This window comes from Phodopus roborovskii, unplaced genomic scaffold (genome assembly GCF_943737965.1).
Source record: "Phodopus roborovskii unplaced genomic scaffold, PHOROB, whole genome shotgun sequence".
NCBI lineage: Eukaryota > Metazoa > Chordata > Mammalia > Rodentia > Cricetidae > Phodopus > Phodopus roborovskii.
In genome coordinates, this window is record NW_026126460.1 from 21152074 (window position 1) to 21170600 (window position 18527).

Consider the following 18527-nt stretch of genomic DNA (forward strand, 5'->3'; position numbering starts at 1 on the left):
GCATAGAGTCATTTTCTCTGGACACTTCTTAGGGTGATCACTCAACACTTACAACCCAGGCAAAGATATTAAATGCCACAGTGCAGGGTATCCCTACCCCGTTTCCTCTGAGGACTGGGGTCCCCACACCTGGAGTCCAGGCCCTACTGAGGCACTCAGCTCTTGTCAGTGTCCCAAGCTGTAATGAGAAGAAAGGCAGAGGCTGGCTGCTTGGAATGAGCAGTGGCTAAATTCAGCTGGGCTGGGCTCCGCCCCTCCCCCTGTTCCTATTCCGCGGCTCCAGGGGCTGCTGCTCCCTGTGGTCTCGGCAGACACCACCTTCCCAGCTAGAGCCTGCCTGCTGCCCAGCCTCTCCCTCCTCCTTCCCCCTCCTAGGCTCACTTCCCCTCCCCCAGGACCGGCTCAGTGCGGGCCTCTGCTGGGTCATCGAGTGAGTGGGGCTGGGCAGGCTGAACGCCTGCTCCCTGGGGAGCTAAAGCCAGTGGGCAGTGGGCAGGGAGCAGGCGGGCCTGGTGCCAGGGCAGAGGCTTAAGGAAGGTACGGGCCGGGGTCCTTGTGCAAAGCCTCAGGGTGAGTTGGGGTGCAGTACTGATGGGGGCTTGGGGTTGGGGAAACAGGAGGAGGGGCCAGGGGGCTGTGGCAGATTCATGTCTGTATTTGGCAGTCGGATAAGCGCCAGCTCAGCGAGGCTGGGCCCCTGGCCAGTTGGAGGGGAGAAGCTTCAGGGCCCTGGGGACACCCCTCCCCCAAGGCAGACCCAGGTGTCCCCTCCTCTTTTCCTAGGCTGAATCACCGTTTTCTATGGATGACTTTAACTCTACTTCCCTCTGCCCTGATAATTTGGGGTTCATGCTATAGGGATGGGGCCAACAGGTGCCCCTGGGGAAGCTGAGAAGGGATGGGGGAAGGGCTGCCTGGACACTGCCACCTCATTGGCCCTGGACAGAAGTCCGGACGGGGCTTGTCTGAGGTGTATGCTCCTTCTGTGCCCGGCCCAGCTCACCCAAGAAAGCCGTGTCTTGGTCCTGTTGTCGTGGGTTCCAACTGTCCCCTTTGGAGCTTGTGACTGGTAGTTTGGAGGCCCAAACATTTATTAACCGCTTCAGTAGGACTCAGGATCGCCCCCAAGGCCGAATAGTGGCCCTTCTTCCAGCCAAATCTTTTGCTTTAGGCTCTTCTCTGTAGAATATCATCAGAGCTGGCAGGGCTTGACAGAGGAGGAAGTGTCTGGGCATGGTCGCACAGCAAGGGATCTCCACCAGGAGGGACATCAGGGCTGGGCCTCTCTTCACTACTCCCAGCTAGCTCTCTCCATCCTTTCTCCATGATGTCATCTATCTTTCCTCCAGGTGGGTCCACATCCCCTTTCAGCAGTCCTATCACCTCTGATGAGGAGTACCTGAGCCCCCCAGAGGAGTTCCCAGAGCCTGGCGAGACCTGGCCCCGAACCCCTACCATGAAGCTCAGTCCCAGCCAGGATCGCGATTCCTCTGACTCTTCCTCCAAGGCACCCCCAACCTTCAAGGTCAGACCCCTGGGGCTGATACCCAGCCTTCTGTGGACACCATTCTGTTATACACCCCTTATTCTTGAGACCACTCTTAAGCATTGCACCTAATGGAACCTTGCCCCATTAACCCTTGTTACCCAGAGACAGTCACAGACTGGTGTGGAAGAGACCTCTGTCCCAGGCCTATAGTCTGTCACCCCTGATGCTTTGGGATTCTCCTTCAGGTCTCACTCATGGACCAATCGGTAAGAGAAGGCCAAGATGTCATTATGAGCATCCGAGTGCAGGGGGAGCCCAAGCCTGTGGTCTCCTGGTAAGTAGCAAACCACATATACCATCCACTAGTGATGGTCCCCTCTCCCCAGGCTAAGCCTAAGAGCTGGCTTTGGTAGAAGGGAGCAGAGCTCTAGAGAGCTTCCCTTGGGACCCCATCTCAAATAGCAGTACCACTCCCCATGCCTGCCCAGGGCCTCATCTATTGGGGGGGGCATTGGAGCAATGAGTGGCTTCATGTCCATCCACTCTGAATGAAAGGCTAGGACTCCTTGCCATCTGGAAGGCTGTTCATTTCTATGCCAACAGCTGATGCAGGGTGATTTTTGAAGCCAAGCCGTTCTCTACCCAGCCTGTGGCAGACCTAGTCCTCACAATTTGTTTCCGAGCTACCCAAGCCTGAGTTAAATGTAGTTCCCAGCTGCCGTGCCTTGTGCATCCCAGGTGCCTGGACACTACTCAGCATGTCATTGTCCCGGCCCCTACACTTGGTCTGGGTTCTGATTTTCATTTTAATTGATTATGTGGTCTCCATTGTAATTATTACTATTTTTTTAAGATTATAACATTATAATCCCTTTTAGGGAGTAGGAATCTGTTTCTGTTACAAATAAGTGGAAATAAGATATGGGGGCATCTAAGAGATATTTAAAGGTGATGCGGGTTCTGAGGTGGGAGAGATCCGAGTGGGCCTAAAAGTACTTGGAGAAAGTAGGGGTAAACCTAGCTTTGGATCCCAAGGTTGCAGTGATCAGCCATATAGATTCGGAAGCCAGTGAGGGGAGGCCTACAGCCAGTGTGGAGGCTCAACATCTTCCCTCTTCCTGTTGCTATGAATGCAGGTAAGGACTTCCAGGTTCCGAGGCTGAGCTTTTGTCTCATTGACAGGCTGAGAAATCGTCAGCCTGTGCGCCCAGACCAGCGGCGCTTCGCAGAGGAGGCCGAGGGTGGCCTCTGCCGGTTGCGGATCCTGGCTGCTGAGCGGGGTGATGCTGGCTTCTACACTTGCAAGGCAGTCAATGAGTATGGCGCTCGGCAGTGTGAGGCCCGCCTGGAGGTCCGAGGTGAGAGGCCCATGTACTCAGGAAATCCCTGCCTATCTATCCCACTCCTCACCCTCCTGACAGCCCACATCCAGCCTCAGTTATAGGGTGTCACACTGAAAGGGCCATGGAGGTCCCCCCTCCAGTTGCTTATCTTGTAGTTGGCTGAATTGAAGCCCAAGGAAAGAAAGTGACTTGCCTAAGATCGTACAGTAAATAATTCCATACTCAACTGGCTGCCCAAGTTGCCTTACCTGTGCTCCATCATGACAATTCCTGATGGTAGCTGGAAGCCCTGCATCTTGTAGCCAGACACCCTCTTTCCACACTAATAAGCTTTGTTGGGGGGTTCAGTGCAGGCCCATTCTTCACTGACCCCCTTGCCTTCCTCTTGTCCCCTGCTTGCCATCCATACACATTTGATTGTTATGCAGAAACTATTGTGGTTGGGGTAGCACTGGGGAGTGGCTGGTGTCTGGACCCGTTCGAAGAGAGCCTTAGGTATCATCCGTCATGATGGGGCTCCAGGGTTACAGAGCCCTGGAGGATGGAGAGGGCTAGTTCCTCACAGTTGGGGGGCATAAGGCAGGGTTCTCAGGCAGCTGGCATAATAGGGTCTGTCCAGGCTACCCACTGAAGCCTGCCAGGTCACCCTTCTGCTTGCCATCTGCTTGACCATCCCCTCCATGTGACATCACAGGATTAGGGACACCTCCTCAGCCCCTTACTCTACCATGGTCCTTCCCTGCCTCTCACTGGGCACAGGTTTCTTCAAGTGGGTAAAGGCTAACTTTAAGGGCTTCCCAACACACTCCTACGGCCCTGTTGGAGCCCAGACCTTCAGTTCTAGTTCCTCTGCCAGGCCTCGCCTGCCTCTCTCTTCCAGGTTCCTCTTGTTGCTGTGGTTGTCTCCTCTCTGAGCTCTAAATCCTTCAGTCCCATCCTCTGCCCTCTTCCTTCTCTGGGGTTGGGCTCTGCCTCGCTTCTCCGTGTTAACCTACGTCTTGGTGCTTCTTTCTCTTTGGGGTTCCTTCCAGCATTCCAAAGGCTTTGGGGTGCTCCTAATGCCTATGAACACCTCTCCCCTTGTGGCTCAGGGTCTCTGTCTGTCCAGGAACCCCAGGGACCAGGTTAGCCACTGGCCCTTTCGCCCCACTGCTGATCTACGCAGAGCCGAAAGTGGCAGTTTTGGAGGCAGCTCCATATCCAGAGGGGCCCTAGCTAGGTCTGTGCACCTGTGTGCACATGTGTGTGCAAGTGTGTGTGTGTGTGTGTGTGTGTGTGCCGCACTAACCTGCCGCTTGCTGACTGAGGTTTTTGTCTGTACACAGGCGAGTGAGCTCAGGGGGCCGCCTGCGCTGCCCCCCGCTACCCTCCGAGCCGCGCCCCTGTCTCAGGCACCTCTCGGACCTCGCTGTGTTTCACTGCCTCCTGCCCACAGGCACAGCCGGCTCTCCGGCCCGGACTTATCCCTGCCTCCCTCTCCCTCCCTAGCCCATGAAGCACCCTGGGGTAGCCCGTGGGCCCCTGTGGATCCTCCCTCCCTAAGTGGATATGTGGATGTTCAGGCCAGGAGGCCCCCCAGAAGGACTGAGTGCTGGGAAGGGATTACCATGAGGGGTGCCAAGCTTCCCCAGTCTCCCTGTAGGGAGCATCAAGCGAGTGCATGTGCTACGCTGCTACAGGCCACCGTCTGTCTATCTGTCTGTCTGTCTGTGTGTCTGTGACAGTCAGGGAAGAATGCCTCTGAGGTGGACTAAGAGGGAAGTAGATGACAGAACATGGCATCCACAGGGTGGCGGGGCCCAGAGGGGCAGGTACAGTAGCTAGGAGGCTCACTGGGAAGGGGCGGGGCACTGACCATTTCAGAAATAAGTTTTACATGGCACAACACTTTTTATTCCTCGAGAGACCAAAAGCCAGAGGTCTAGGGCTAAGCCCTTGCTGCGGGCAAGCTTAGGATCCAGTAGGGTTCCCTCCTTCACATCTCTGTCTGGGAATGCGACAGATAGCCAGGCTGAGCCCAGGAGTAGGGTCATCGTGGGGGTGTAGGCTTGGAAATACTATTTCATAGCTCAAATAAAGTCCAGTTTGTACCCAGCTAGTGTGCTGTGTTTTCTTTACCGCCGCCGCCGTTGCTGCTGCCACCATCCTGTCGGACCCCCTCCCTCAATTCCCTTTCACCTCTCATCACTTCTCCCTCCCAGGGGCCAACATAGGTTCCCATCTCGCAGTCAGGTCTAGGGACTCCTTGTTGACTTGCCTGGGGCGGATGGGCTTCCCCAGTCTCCAGAGGAACCAAATGCATCTTTCTCTCTCTGTATCTGTCTGTCTCTCTGTGTGTGCGTGTGTGTGTCTTCCTTGCCCCGTGTGTCTCTGCTCTGTCTGTGCCCTCTGTGACTGCCTCCCCCTCAGCACACCCTGAAAGCAGGTCCCTGGCCGTGCTGGCCCCCCTGCAGGACGTGGACGTGGGGGCCGGGGAGATGGCTCTGTTTGAGTGCCTGGTGGCAGGTCCAGCTGACGTGGAGGTGGACTGGCTGTGCCGTGGCCGCCTGCTGCAGCCTGCACTGCTCAAATGCAAGATGCATTTTGATGGCCGCAAATGCAAGCTGCTGCTCACCTCTGTGCATGAGGACGACAGTGGTGTCTACACGTGCAAGCTGAGCACAGCCAAAGGTACCTACTCACTCAGGTGCTAGGACTGCTGTGGTGTCCAGAGCTGGGGAGGGAACCAAAAGGCAGGGTACAGTACAGATGCCCAGAAAGTAGAATTCTAACCAGGAGATAGTATGGGCCTCTGCCCCCCCCCCAGACAATGAGCACTTAGAGCAGTGATTCTCAATCTTCTTCCTGCTGGGACACTTTAATATAGTACCTCATGTTGTGGTGACCCCCCCCCCATCATAGAATTATTTTCATTGCTACTTTGTAACTGTAATTTTGCTACTGTTATGAATTGCAATATAAATAGCTGACATGTAACATATCTGATTTGTGACGCCTATGAAAGGGTCATTTGATGATGGGGGTCATGACCCACAGGTTGAGAACCACTGACTAGAGCCATATCTGGGACAGAAAATAATGTTATTCCCAGGTCGAGCAAGTCCACTGAGATGGAGCAAGCAAACCTGACTTGGGCATCTCTCTCCTTGCCCTGCCCATTGCCAAGCATATGTCTTTGGACAAGTCACTGCCTCTGTGTGAGCTTTATTCTATCCATCTGCGAAAGGGAAATGTGCTAATACCTACCAGGCAGGGGGATTGGCAGGGTTAGGGAGATAACCCCTGCGGAGAACAAAGCCCAGTGCCGGTGGTAGGGTGGCCACTCATGGATGCCAGCTGTTTTCACTGTTGGTGGCATCTCTGTCCTGGTCCTGTTCTCTGTGAAGAACAGAGATGAGGGCACCTGCCTCTGGGTCAGGGGGTATAGAGTGGGACATGAGGCATCCGCTGTAGGTATATGACAGGTGAGACAGAGTGTGGGCATGAACCAGACAGAAAAGTCTGGGCAGGGCCTTCTCTTCAAGAACCTTCTCAGAATCAAGTTATGTTTCATCTTGACTGGACAGAGGAAGGTAAGCTTAATCAGGTTCTGTGCTCCTCTAGTGTCCCCAGCCCACCTTGGGAGGCTGCTGCCCATCATTGGCGACCTCTTGCCTCCTAACAAGGCCTGGTCTATGAACCTTTGCCCACTGCCTCAGCCCTCGTGCTCAGAGCCCTTGTAGGGCTCAGCTCAGGCTCTCAAGGCTGGAATGGACCTGTGAGATGAGTTGTCTTGGCCTTCACAGTCACCTTTGACCCAGTGCTGCCCACTTCCCCATAGATGAACTGACCTGCAGCGCCCGGCTGACGGTCCGGCCATCACTGGCCCCTCTGTTCACCCGGTTGCTGGAAGACGTAGAGGTACTAGAAGGCCGTGCTGCCCGCTTGGATTGCAAGATCAGCGGAACCCCACCTCCCTCTGTTACCTGGACTCATTTTGGTATGGTTCCCCACTCTGAATAAGTTGGAAAATCAAGGGCTAAGACAGGGTGTGCCTGTCCTTCTGCTATAGCAGATTTGTGTCTGTGTCCTCCTGTCCCCAGGCCACGCTGTGAGTGAGAGCGAGAACTTGCGGCTGCGACAGGATGGAGGTCTACACTCGCTGCACATTGCACGGGTGGGAAGTGAAGATGAGGGACTATATGAAGTCAGTGCCACCAACACTCACGGCCACGCCCACTGCTCTGCCCAGCTGTATGTGGAGGAGCCCCGGACAGCCGCCTCTGGCCCCAGGTACCACCTAGGACTCCAGGTGCTGCCTGCAGTGCCTCTGAGGGACCCTTACCCTGAGCCGGGAGGGCATAGCAGTGCACATCTGGGCAGACATGTGGTTCTTACAGCTCGAAGCTGGAGAAGATGCCGTCCATCCCTGAGGAGCCAGAGCACGGAGACCTGGAGAGGCTGTCGATTCCCGACTTCTTGAGGCCGCTGCAGGATCTGGAAGTGGGACTAGCTAAAGAGGCCATGCTGGAGTGCCAAGTGACTGGCCTGCCCTACCCTGCCATCAGCTGGTTCCACAACGGCCACCGAATTCAAAGCAGCGATGACCGACGCATGACACAGTGTACGTGACTGGGGAGGAACCCAGCAACCTCTTGGCTTTTTGGATCCTCCCCTAGGAACCCCTCAAGGTCTTCTCTTCATAATTTGGTTAGAAATGGGAGGGTCTGGAGAACAGAACCTTTAGGGGTTTGAGGTCAATCTGTCTCTTCTTGAGCCCACACAGTGTCATCTGCCAAATCACCCCTGAGTGGCTCTGTTAGCACTTAGTGGGCAGGCAGTCTAGCCTGCTGCTGACCAGCATGGGGACTGCAAACAGGCTACAGAAATGAGTTCCTCCCTCATTTGCAACTGAGCTGTGATGAGAATGAACTTAGTGATATATATCTCCAAAAGCAGGGCCTGGTAGACAGCAAGTGGTCAGCAAACGGTAAATCTTATGACAGTTTTGTTGCCACCACTCTCACTGTTGATAAAGCTGAGCTGCCCACATGCCTGAGAATCTCAGTGGAAGGGCTGGCATGCACAGGGTCTTGCTGAAGGGAAGCTGATCCAGGGTTGCTGACAAATGGTCAATGAGGAAGAGGGAGCCGGGGATACAAAGAACAGGGTATTTGGGTTGGAGTCCTCTTGCCTGGTTTCTTTCCCAAGGGAACACTTGGGAGTCCCAAGGGAATCTCGTGTGAGTTCCTCCTGCCTCCACCTGGGAGGGTTTATTTCTGTAGCTGCATCTAATAGCCCCTTAATAAGTACTTCATATGTGGTGTATCCCAAGGTCTGAAGACATGACAGGGACAATCTCACTTTGTCATAGGTCTGTGAAGCAGGTACTCTTATACCTGTTTGCAGATGGGGAAACTGAGGCTTAGGGAGGTACAGGCACTTCCTCAAAGGGAAGCAAGGACCTTCTGACCCAAGCCCGTCTCTTTAAGAGCCTGCTTTTGACTGGGGATGTAGCTCAGTTGGTAAAGTGCTTGCCAGCATCCTCGAAGCCCTGGTGTGACCTCTACTGCCTAAACTGGGCATGGTGGCATGTACCTGTAATGCCAGAATTCGGGAGGCAGGGATAGGAGTATCAGAAGTTCAAGGTCATTCTCAGGCGCATAGTGACCTCTAGGCTAATCCGGACATCATGAAACCCTGCCCAGTGTGGCAGAGAGGAAAGAAAAAACAAAAGAGAAATGAAGGCTGTTTTAGTCACTCACGGTCCATTCTCCCATCTCCATTTTCATCGCATCTCCAGAGCCCACAGCAGCCCTGACCCTTGCTCCCTCTGTAGCTGTCATTGCTCAGTCACAGACTTTCCTGTGTCTCCATTTACTTTGAGGCCCTGGTAGGTGTCTGTCTCGGGATCTGAGCTGACGTCTCTGCTGTGCCTGTATCTGGCAGCCTTTGGCGTCTCTTCCCTTATAAATAGTGTAGGCAGAGATAAATGAATGGATGGTCATTCCAAGTGAGATAAGCTAAAGGGAGACAGGAGCATTTGGGGACATCCCTGCTGTGAAAGAGAACAGTACAAGCTGCCCCTTCTTCGCGTCCTCCCAGAGACAGCCTCCTTACCACCGATGGAGCAGAGCGCAAGAAAGAGCTTTGGGATGAAACGGGACTTAAGCTCAAACCATTGCTTCCTCATTTATTAGCTGTGTAACCTTGGACAAGCCTATTAATGTCGCTGACCTTATTGGTAAATGGGGATAATTTTGTAGAGTTGTTGAGAAAAGCATGTCAAGTACCTGGCATAAGATGAACACAGAGCAGGCAACTCTTATTATAATTCATATTATGACATATATTTGGCACTTACTGTATGCAAAGCATTGAGTTCTGGGTTGAACAAGCAGAGCTGGTCAGGAGCTGTCACTCACAGATGTGAAAAGAAGAAATCTCCAAAATCATTGGGACCTGGTACCCAGCAATGAGCTTCAGGAGGGCTGGAGACCAAGGGAGAGCATCATCTGGGTACTGGAAGGAGGGGGTGGGGCCATGGCAAGCTAGGCTTCTTGGGTATGTCCCTGAACTATGTCTTAAAGGAGAAGGGAACTTTAGGTAAGAGTTGAGAACATTCTGTAAGGGAGGAATTTGGTGAGCTAAGAGTCAGAGGTGGAACTCATGTGGCCTGTTCAGGGACCCGATCGTCTAGAAGAGTCGGGATTTGGCTGATCTCCAGTAGACTTCCCTCAGACTCTGCTGGAGATGAAACCCAGGCAGCGGCTACTGGGGTTAGAAGAGATTGGGGGAGGGACCTACTAACAAAACTTTGTCACAGCTTTGACTTAGAATGTGTAACTGCTTGGAGGTACAGGAATGAGGGGGCTGTCACAGGATTGGGGACACACAAACAAAGACGAACCTTGTGGGAGAAGAAGATGCCAAATGACTGAGAACAACAAGGGCCAGCTTTGTCTGTTGATGGCTGCCCTGTCCTTTCCCCTTGCCCTCTTCCTGCTTGTTTGACCACGCTTGAGCTTGCATGAGCCAAGCCCATAAAGTATTCTCCTAATCAGCCATGTGTCACTGTCCCTCCCCGACAGACAGGGATATACATCGCCTGGTGTTCCCGGCTGTGGGGCCTCAGCACGCTGGTGTCTATAAGAGTGTCATCGCCAACAAGTTGGGCAAAGCTGCCTGCTATGCCCACCTCTATGTCACGGGTGAGACAAACATCCTCTCTAGCAGTTCGTCCACTATGGCCTCTGGCACCACCCAAGGGCGAGGCTGGAGGTGGGGGGACTCTATACCAGCTCCCTCTCCTCTGCTGAGGGAGCAGCTGGCATTGCCCCTGTGCCCGTGGCCGAGCCTCAGCCCCAGCTTCCTGCCTAAGGGTTGGTGGTCCTGTAGAGCTGTTAGGCCTTGAAGCACCCCCACACTCCCACCTGTGGCTTTCAGATGTGGTTCCAGGCCCTCCGGATGGTGCTCCGCAAGTAGTGGCTGTGACAGGAAGGATGGTCACGCTCACGTGGAACCCACCCAGGAGTCTGGACATGGCAATTGGTGGGTCAGGGCCACACAGGTCGGCAGAGGGTAGGGATGAGGCCTGAGCAGAGAAGGCTCAGGCAGGGGAACTCAAAGGTCCAGGCTTTTGAGCATGTGATGTAGTATGCAGTGCATAATATGTTAGAAGAGGGACCAGGAACATCTCTGCCGTTTCTTGTCTAGACCCAGGTTCCCTGACATACACTGTGCAGCATCAAGTGGTGGGCTCGGACCAGTGGACAGCACTGGTCACAGGCCTACGGGAGCCTGAGTGGGCAGCCACAGGGTTGAAGAAGGGACTCCAGCACATCTTCCGGGTCCTCAGCACCAGCGGCAAGAGCAGCAGCAAGCCCTCAGCACCATCGGAGCCCGTGCAGCTGTTAGAGCATGGTGAGTCCAATGCTGTGTGTGTGTGTAGGGGGGGGGTCAGTGATGGAGGCTTAAAGGCTGCTTGCACTAGACTTGGAAACTATAGTGCGCTGGCGTTGCTGGGCAGGGGCCCATCCCGTCGGTGGAAGCAGTGGTCTGGGTACAAAGCTAAATCTTTTGTGTCATCAGTCCTTCCTTAGCTGCTTCCTGGTTCTGTTCCACCACTCTGAGCCTCAGCTTCTCCATCTATGAAACCGGAACTTTAGTGGGGGTGGGGGTGGGGGTGGGGTGCAGAGGGCCCCACTGTCAACCCAGCAAAGAGCCTGTGTTGTCCTCTCCCAGGCCCACCCCTGGAAGAGGCCCCAGCCGTGCTGGATAAACCAGACATCGTGTATGTAGTAGAGGGCCAACCTGCTTGCGTCACGGTCACCTTTAACCATGTGGAGGCCCAGGTTGTCTGGAGGAGGTAGGAGCCCTTACTCACCAGTCCCCTTCCTACGATGGTCCAGCCCCAACCCCACCTGGCCAGGTCACCCATCATATCTTCCTTAGCTGCCGGGGAGCCCTTCTAGAGGCACGCACAGGTGTGTATGAACTGAGACAGCCAGATGACGACCAGTATTGTCTTCGGATCTGCCGGGTGAGCCGCCGAGACCTGGGGACCCTTACCTGCACTGCCCGAAACCGCCATGGCACAAAGGCCTGCTCCGTCACGCTGGAGTTGGCAGGTGGGTGACAACTTCTTAATATTCCTCCCTCTCAGGCATGCTGCCATTGCTGGAGATTCAACTCCATGTCCTCCCTGTCATTCCTGTCCCTCTAGTAATAACAGTATTAGTAATAATAAGAGGAATAAAACTAGTATTTATTGAGCATGCATGATGACATGTTCTATAATAACAGCACTCAGGAAGCCAAGGCAGGGAGATTATGAGTTTGAGGCCAGGCGGGCTACAAGAGGGCTAATCTAAAACAAACAAACAAATCTTGACTGTAATTCAGTGTAGAGTATTTGCCTAGCACAGGGCTTTGGGCACCAAGGAACACTCTCACACACATATACAACCTATACATACACAAGGCTATGTATCGTGTTACATATAGTATTTAGCGTCTCTTATGTGCCAGAGCCAGCGTGAAGAATTCCACCTACTTCATTTAATGCATCAACCTTGTGAGGTGGGGTTAGTTGTCATTCCCATTTTGCAGATGAGGAAGCTAGGTCAGAGTGTTAAGTAACCTGGCCCAAGGTCACAGAGTCCGATACGTACAGGAGCTGGGCTCAAGTCCCCATGTCAGTCCGCAAAGCCGTGAGTACCATTAGCTTGTGTGCTAAAAACAGTAAGGAAAGAGTGTCTAGCTAAAACAGTATGGAAGGAGGAGTTGATTAAAAAGCAAAAGTCCTCAGGCACAGTTTATCACCTAAGGCTCCTGGCTGCACAGACAGTGTGACAGTGTGAGTCACTGTCACCTTCAACCATGTGGGGGCCTAGAACCACAGTCCCTTTCTGTAATTTCTCCTTTCAAGTCAGAATTTCAGGAGCTGTAGGGTGCATTAGGTAGCCATTGGTTTTTGTGTTTTGCTTTGTTAATTAACTCCAGGGTCTGTAACTGCCACTGGAAACTTCAGATCCGCCTGGACTAGATGTTCTTACCTGCTGAGTGGCTACGATCCCAGCCAAAAGCACAGAAAATGACATTTTAGTTAGCACAGCCAATCTATGACATTTTCTGCCAGGGGGGGAAAAAAAAGGAAAGAAAGGCCAGGTGGTAGTAGTGCATACCTTTAATCCCAGTACTCAGAGGCAGGTGGATCTCCGGGAGTTTGAAGCCAGACTAATCTACAAAGCGACTTCTAGGACTGCTGTTACACAGAGAAACCCTGTCTCGAGAAACAAAAACAAGTCATTGACATTCACTAAATACCTCCAGAGTTTTGACCTTGATAGAGTACCTCCTCCCTCAGCAGATGGGGACCCAGCTCCTAGCAGGAAGACAGATGTAAAGTGGGCACAGTAGCCACAGGGGTGTGAGGGGGGCCTGGGGCTGACCTGACCCTGTGTTGATGGGGTTCCCATTTCTGGAGTTTTGCTCTTGCCTAGATCCCAACCGTACACTTCTTCCTCAATCAACACTCTGTCCCCAGACCATAGCATCTGCTAGACTTGTCATCCTTCCCAGGTGTAGCCAAATTTGGGGCTTGCAGAGGCCTAGGAGCCCTGCATCGTAGCCTGACATGGATGGAGATTGAGGGAGACCATCTTAACCAGCCAGAGCCACAAAGGGACCTGGGGCTTATACCGAATACTGTATTCTGCTTGACCCAGCTTTCCCGTCAGCCAGGCAGGGTAGGGAGAAAGACAGCCCCCTTTCTTCATGTCTGCCATGTAACAGCCTCTTCCCTGGGTCCAATGGCCTCTCCTGTTGTCTGTCTGAAGCTAGGTAGGTCCCTGTGGTGGCTACTCTACTTTTTTCCTTGGAGCTTAATTACTCTCACTCCCCTTAAAGCTGGGGTCCCGAAGATGTGCCCAGAACACAGGGCCTGGAGTCCAGTCTTCACAAGGCACATTGCAAAGTGTGTTCAATTCTACCGTGAGGATTAGCGGCTGCTTTGCAGGGAATAATGGGGTCTGTGGGAGAAGTGAACCGAGAGTTCACTCCTAGACTGTCTGGTTAATATTTGAGCACAGCATCCTTGTTCAGCTTGCCATCTCCTAGGGGGGTAGACGGCTTCCTAGATGTTTAAGCAAGCCTCGGAGAGAGCAGCTTCAAGATGAAGGCAGTGTCCTTGAGGGACTTCATTCTAGGTCACAGCTTGCAGGGGCCAAGCAGAGGCAGTCAGAGGCCACCAGGTCGGGTGTTGAGAAGAGCAGTCACCCACAGGGGGCAGCCCTGAGCCACACTGCTCCAGCTTCATGGTTACTGTGGTGGGGGAGGGGGGGAAGGGGGAGGAGGAAGGGCTGCATAGCCAGACAAGAGAAATGGGAAATCCAGATTTCTTTTGTGTGTGAAAATGACCTCATATCAAAGCCATCAGATGAAAGCAACCTGTGCCAGGGACAGTGCTTCTGAGGACTGGAAAGCACCTTCCTTAGGATTTAGTAGGAGAGCCATGCCAGGAGCTCTGGTGTCCTCAGGCAGGGGTGAGAGGGTGGGGAATGGGCGCCTGGGAGGCCAGGGCCCGGTATTCTCATCATCCAGTTGCTGATAGGGCCTGAAGAGGCGGGGACCTGTGGTTATGACATTTGGTCCTCTTCTGCCCCTGTTTGTTGCAGAGGCCCCTCGGTTTGAGTCCATCATGGAAGATGTGGAGGTGGGACCTGGAGAAACCGCCCGCTTTGCTGTGGTAGTTGAGGGGAAGCCACTGCCAGACATCATGTGGTACAAGGTCAGAGGGTAATGTGGGCTGCCACAGCTGGCAGGGAGCCTGGGGTCTGTGTGGTCCTGGGAGGCCTGAGATGCCTCTGGGCACAGGCGCGGTTAGGAGGAGGAGGTGGGGCTCAGGGGTACTAACTGAGGGGTTAGGGCTTTTGTTTGTTTGCTTGCTTCGGTTTTGGTTTTTCAGAGACAGGATTTCTGTGTGTAGCCCTGGTTGTCCTAGAACTCATTCTGTAGAACCAGTCTAGCCTGGAACCCACAGAGATCCTCCTGCCTCTGCTTCGTGGGTGCTGGGATTAAAGGTGTGCACCGCCACTGCCTGGCATGAACCCAGAGATAAGGGAGAGGCTGATTCTGGTCCCAGGGTCAGAGGAACTGAATGGAGACAGAGTAGGGCTTGACAGGCAGGCCCCTGGCCTCCAGGTCCAAATGCAAGGCTGTCTGCTATGGCATTAAGGCCAGACTCAGGCTGCCTGTGACACCCACCTCTACAGGATGAGGCGCTGCTGACTGAAAGCAACCACGTGAGCTTCGTGTATGAGGAGAATGAGTGCTCCCTGGTGGTGCTCAGTGCAGGAACCGAGGATGGAGGCGTCTATACCTGCACAGCCCGGAACCTGGGTGGCGAAGTCTCCTGCAAGGCAGAGTTGTCTGTGCACTCAGGTGGGTTAGTGTTTGGGGAAGAAGGGGCAGGCAGTGCCCTGCCCTTTATTTTTCACCACCACATCCTCTAGCCCCAGCACCTGACTGACTACCTGTCCTGTGATCCTATCCCACATTCGCCATCTCTGCCCTTGTCTCTGTCTGCCCCACTCCCAACATGGGAACATTTGTCTCCCCAGCTCAGACAGCTATGGAGGTCGAGGGGGCCAGAGAGGATGAGGAGCACCGGGGAAGAAGGCTTAGTGACTACTACGACATCCACCAAGAGATTGGCAGGTGTGGGGCCAGGAAGAGCTGGCATCAAGCATTGAGAGAGGCTGCTGGGTCTGAGGGCCAGGAAGGATGAGGGGTCAGCACTATAGTGATGGCAGTGTCCTGTCACCCTCCCTGTGTCCTCCAGGGGTGCCTTCTCCTACCTGCGGCGTGTGGTGGAACGGAGCTCTGGCCTGGAGTTCGCAGCCAAGTTCATCCCTAGCCAGGCCAAGCCCAAGGCATCAGCAAGACGTGAAGCCCGGTTGCTGGCCCAGCTCCAGCATGACTGTGTACTCTACTTCCACGAAGCCTTCGAGAGGCGCCGGGGACTCGTCATTGTCACTGAGCTGTATCCTGGGACAAGATGGGGTTGGGGGGTGAAAGATTGTCCTTTGGGAAGGCAAATTGGGAACAGGTTTTGCCCTTTGCAAAGTGGGTTTTTGAGCTAGGGCTGTCACCTAGTGTGCTAGGAGCCCAGGTTCAGTTACAGCACCGCATTAAAGTGAGTGGGAGGCACACACCTGTGACCCAGTGCCGGGGAGGTAGATCAGAAGTTTATGGTCATTCTTGTCTAAAGTTTATGGTCATTCTTGTCTACATAGCCCAGTCCAGGCTACCAGACCCTTAAAAAAATGTTTGCTTGTTGACAGTTGGGATGCATGATGAGTCTGGAGACATCTGTGAAAACCTTTTCTAAATTATTTGTTAAAACAAGCAAACAAACAAACCAGTTCATGACAGACTGTATTCTGTGAGGAGACAGAGACAAGTGGATCTCTTTGAGTTCAAGGCCAGCCTAGTCTACAAAGGGAGTTCCAGGGCAGGAAGGGCTACATAATGAGACTTTGTCTCAAGAAAAGAAAGAAAGTCTTAAGTTTGCATTTAGTGTGTGCCTGTTGATGCTGCATGGATTTTACACTTAGTATACTCCATCCTCATGTATATCTACCCAGCAGAATTTCATCCTTGCTTTCTGGCTGATACAAGAGGCATAAAGAGGTTAAATAGTGTATTATTCTAAGGCCCCACTGCTAGCAAACACCACATGTTTTCATCCCAGGATGCAATGCTGTGTATCTGTACATTTGACAGGACCCTGCTTCAGGTGAGAACTTGTTTCACTCGTGAGAACTCTTTTCTCAAAGCCACACATTTCTCTCTCTGTGCTAAGCAAAGGCACATTGGGCTGGCAATGCTGTTGGTTGGCTTGACCTTCCTGGAGCAGGGAGAATACCGGTCTCTCGCTCTGCACTGTTCAAGTCCCAACAAAATGACAAATAATTTCATTACACGGACCTCTGGATTACTCTCAAATATAGTCGTGGAGTTCCATCTATAGTCAACAAGATTCTGCTGTGATTTGAACCCTATAAGATGCTGTGTAGGCCAGGAGAGGAACTATCACCTTCATTTCACTCCACAAGGAGACCTATGCTCAGAAAGGGTAAGGGAGTTGCCTGAGAGTTCAGAGTTCAAGCAGGTCTCCCCATGTATGTAACCTGATGCCAGGAAAGGGGGACATAGTGTCAGATATGCTTTGTGGGGACGGAGGACCCTGGGCTCAGTTCTGGGGCTGAGCCAGGTATTTAGTAGTTAGTGCTTGATGCTTCTCCTTGACCCATGATACAGTTGTACAGAAGAGCTTCTAGAGCGCATGGCCAGGAAGTCCACCGTGTGTGAGTCTGAGGTGAGGGCAGTGGGTGGCAGGGGCCGGGTTGCTTCACCCATGGGAACTCTAAGAACAATGGCTGGGTCCTATGCATACCATTTGTGCCCATAAGGGTGGTGGTGGAGAGCACAGCAGAATTCCCTACTCCACAAGACAAGGCTTGCTCTGTCTTTTGTAAACAACAGCAGACATATTCCAGATCCTAACTCCATTGCTTCCCTATTTTGCTCATATATATATATATATATATATATATATATATATATATATGTGTCTGCAAAAACTACCTAGACTTTTATCTCACTGTATGGCTGTACAAGCTGTCTACTGCACAGAGCTACTCAGTATAATATAAATCACTATCCTCTCTATGTGTACTGTTCGCAACTTTTGCAGTGGTATATGATGACCTTGAGTTTTAGCATCCCTCATCTCGTGTGGTGGGCCACAGATGAGCTTTCATGACCAGTCTGAGGGCCACTGCACAGGCATGGCCTGACCTCTTGCCGCATCCCTGGCGATGCTCTCCCACCTCCACGGACTCTGGCGCCCCTGTTTCCACAGACCCGGGCCTATATGCGGCAAGTGCTAGAAGGAATATGCTACCTGCATCAGAGCCGTGTGCTACACCTCGATGTTAAGGTAAGGAAAGATGTAGAGAGCAGTCAGGGGGTGGGGCTGTCATGTGGGGTGTTCTTCCTTAATCAGCTTCCACGCTTTGGTTATAGCCGGAGAACCTGCTAGTTTGGGACGGTGCAGGGGGTGAAGAGCAGGTGCGCATCTGTGACTTCGGGAATGCCCAGGAACTCACTCCAGGGGAACCCCAGTACTGTCAGTATGGTACTCCAGAGTTTGTAGCACCTGAAATTGTGAACCAGAGCCCTGTGTCTGGAGTCACTGACATCTGGTAATGCTGGCATGCTGGTTATGCTGGGGACTTGCTCTCTGGCTGGGAAGAACTTTAGGAAACTGGGGTTCCTCTTCTGATAGTGGGTAGCATTGCTCCTAAGGTGGCCCTTCCTGCCTATCATCATTCAGGGCTAACCCGGCCCCTCTGGGCTTCAGCTCTGTAGTCCTCAGCTTCCAGCTTCCCGAGGGCTGGGCCTCCCCAAGTATGACTGGTGTAAACTTATTGGTCCTCAGACTTCTGGGATTCCTCAGTCAGCCCTGTCATGACCCCTGACTTGGCTTGAGTTCCTACCTGAAGTAGGTACTCCTATGCAGTGTTACCCGGGAGGACCCATCCTTTTCAGAATGGTGCTGGAGAGATCTTATTTCTGGCTGGAGTGAGCAGGCCTCTTACCCATACTTCTGGTTTCCCACAGGCCCGTGGGTGTCGTTGCCTTCCTCTGGTAAGGACCCCTCTGCAGTCTCCTACTGGTCTCCTGATTGGCCCATCCCTAACATTTACAGGGCCCACAGCCCACTCCCTTCTCTTTCACACACACTGTTCCTTCCTCTCTTAAGGGGTTTCACATGCATGAAGCTGGTTACCCTGGTTGGCATGTCTCAGTTCCATAAGAGGTGGGCACACTGGATCCACAGAGGCCAGTGTAGACTTAGCACTATTTTGGCAGGGAACTTCCTGATCCTAGGAGGTCCAGAGCATGGATTAGAAAAAGGATAGTCTCCTCATGGGAAGGCCACACTGGAGGAGGTACAGAATGTTCTCCAAAGCACAGGCAACCGGATCCCAAGGCACCACTGCCTCTAACTATCTGAGGACCTCAAGTGGGAGCAGGACAAGAATATGAAAACTTTGGCTTCCTGTCCAGATTTGCCCAGCCTCTGATGTCCACACATCCCTTGGCCTTCACTTGTTCCCAGTCCCCTGCCACAGGCATCACACTTC

General features: G+C 53.1%; 1 protein-coding gene across 1 annotated transcript in view; it reads left to right on the plus strand.

Moving 5' to 3' along the window:
* Nucleotides 1–18527, plus strand: part of Speg (striated muscle enriched protein kinase) — a 55243-nt gene that overhangs the window by 23878 nt on the left and 12838 nt on the right. Inside the window, exons 7-26 of the mRNA XM_051190516.1 lie at nucleotides 1350–1525; nucleotides 1735–1823; nucleotides 2672–2847; nucleotides 5242–5502; nucleotides 6653–6811; nucleotides 6915–7104; nucleotides 7212–7435; nucleotides 9903–10022; nucleotides 10258–10362; nucleotides 10528–10734; nucleotides 11056–11179; nucleotides 11266–11441; nucleotides 13989–14101; nucleotides 14586–14754; nucleotides 14934–15030; nucleotides 15155–15355; nucleotides 16636–16693; nucleotides 17240–17317; nucleotides 17404–17582; nucleotides 18001–18027. Of these exons, the coding sequence (XP_051046473.1) occupies nucleotides 1350–1525; nucleotides 1735–1823; nucleotides 2672–2847; nucleotides 5242–5502; nucleotides 6653–6811; nucleotides 6915–7104; nucleotides 7212–7435; nucleotides 9903–10022; nucleotides 10258–10362; nucleotides 10528–10734; nucleotides 11056–11179; nucleotides 11266–11441; nucleotides 13989–14101; nucleotides 14586–14754; nucleotides 14934–15030; nucleotides 15155–15355; nucleotides 16636–16693; nucleotides 17240–17317; nucleotides 17404–17582; nucleotides 18001–18027 (2929 nt within the window). The remainder of the gene's footprint in view (nucleotides 1–1349; nucleotides 1526–1734; nucleotides 1824–2671; nucleotides 2848–5241; nucleotides 5503–6652; nucleotides 6812–6914; nucleotides 7105–7211; nucleotides 7436–9902; nucleotides 10023–10257; nucleotides 10363–10527; nucleotides 10735–11055; nucleotides 11180–11265; nucleotides 11442–13988; nucleotides 14102–14585; nucleotides 14755–14933; nucleotides 15031–15154; nucleotides 15356–16635; nucleotides 16694–17239; nucleotides 17318–17403; nucleotides 17583–18000; nucleotides 18028–18527) is intronic.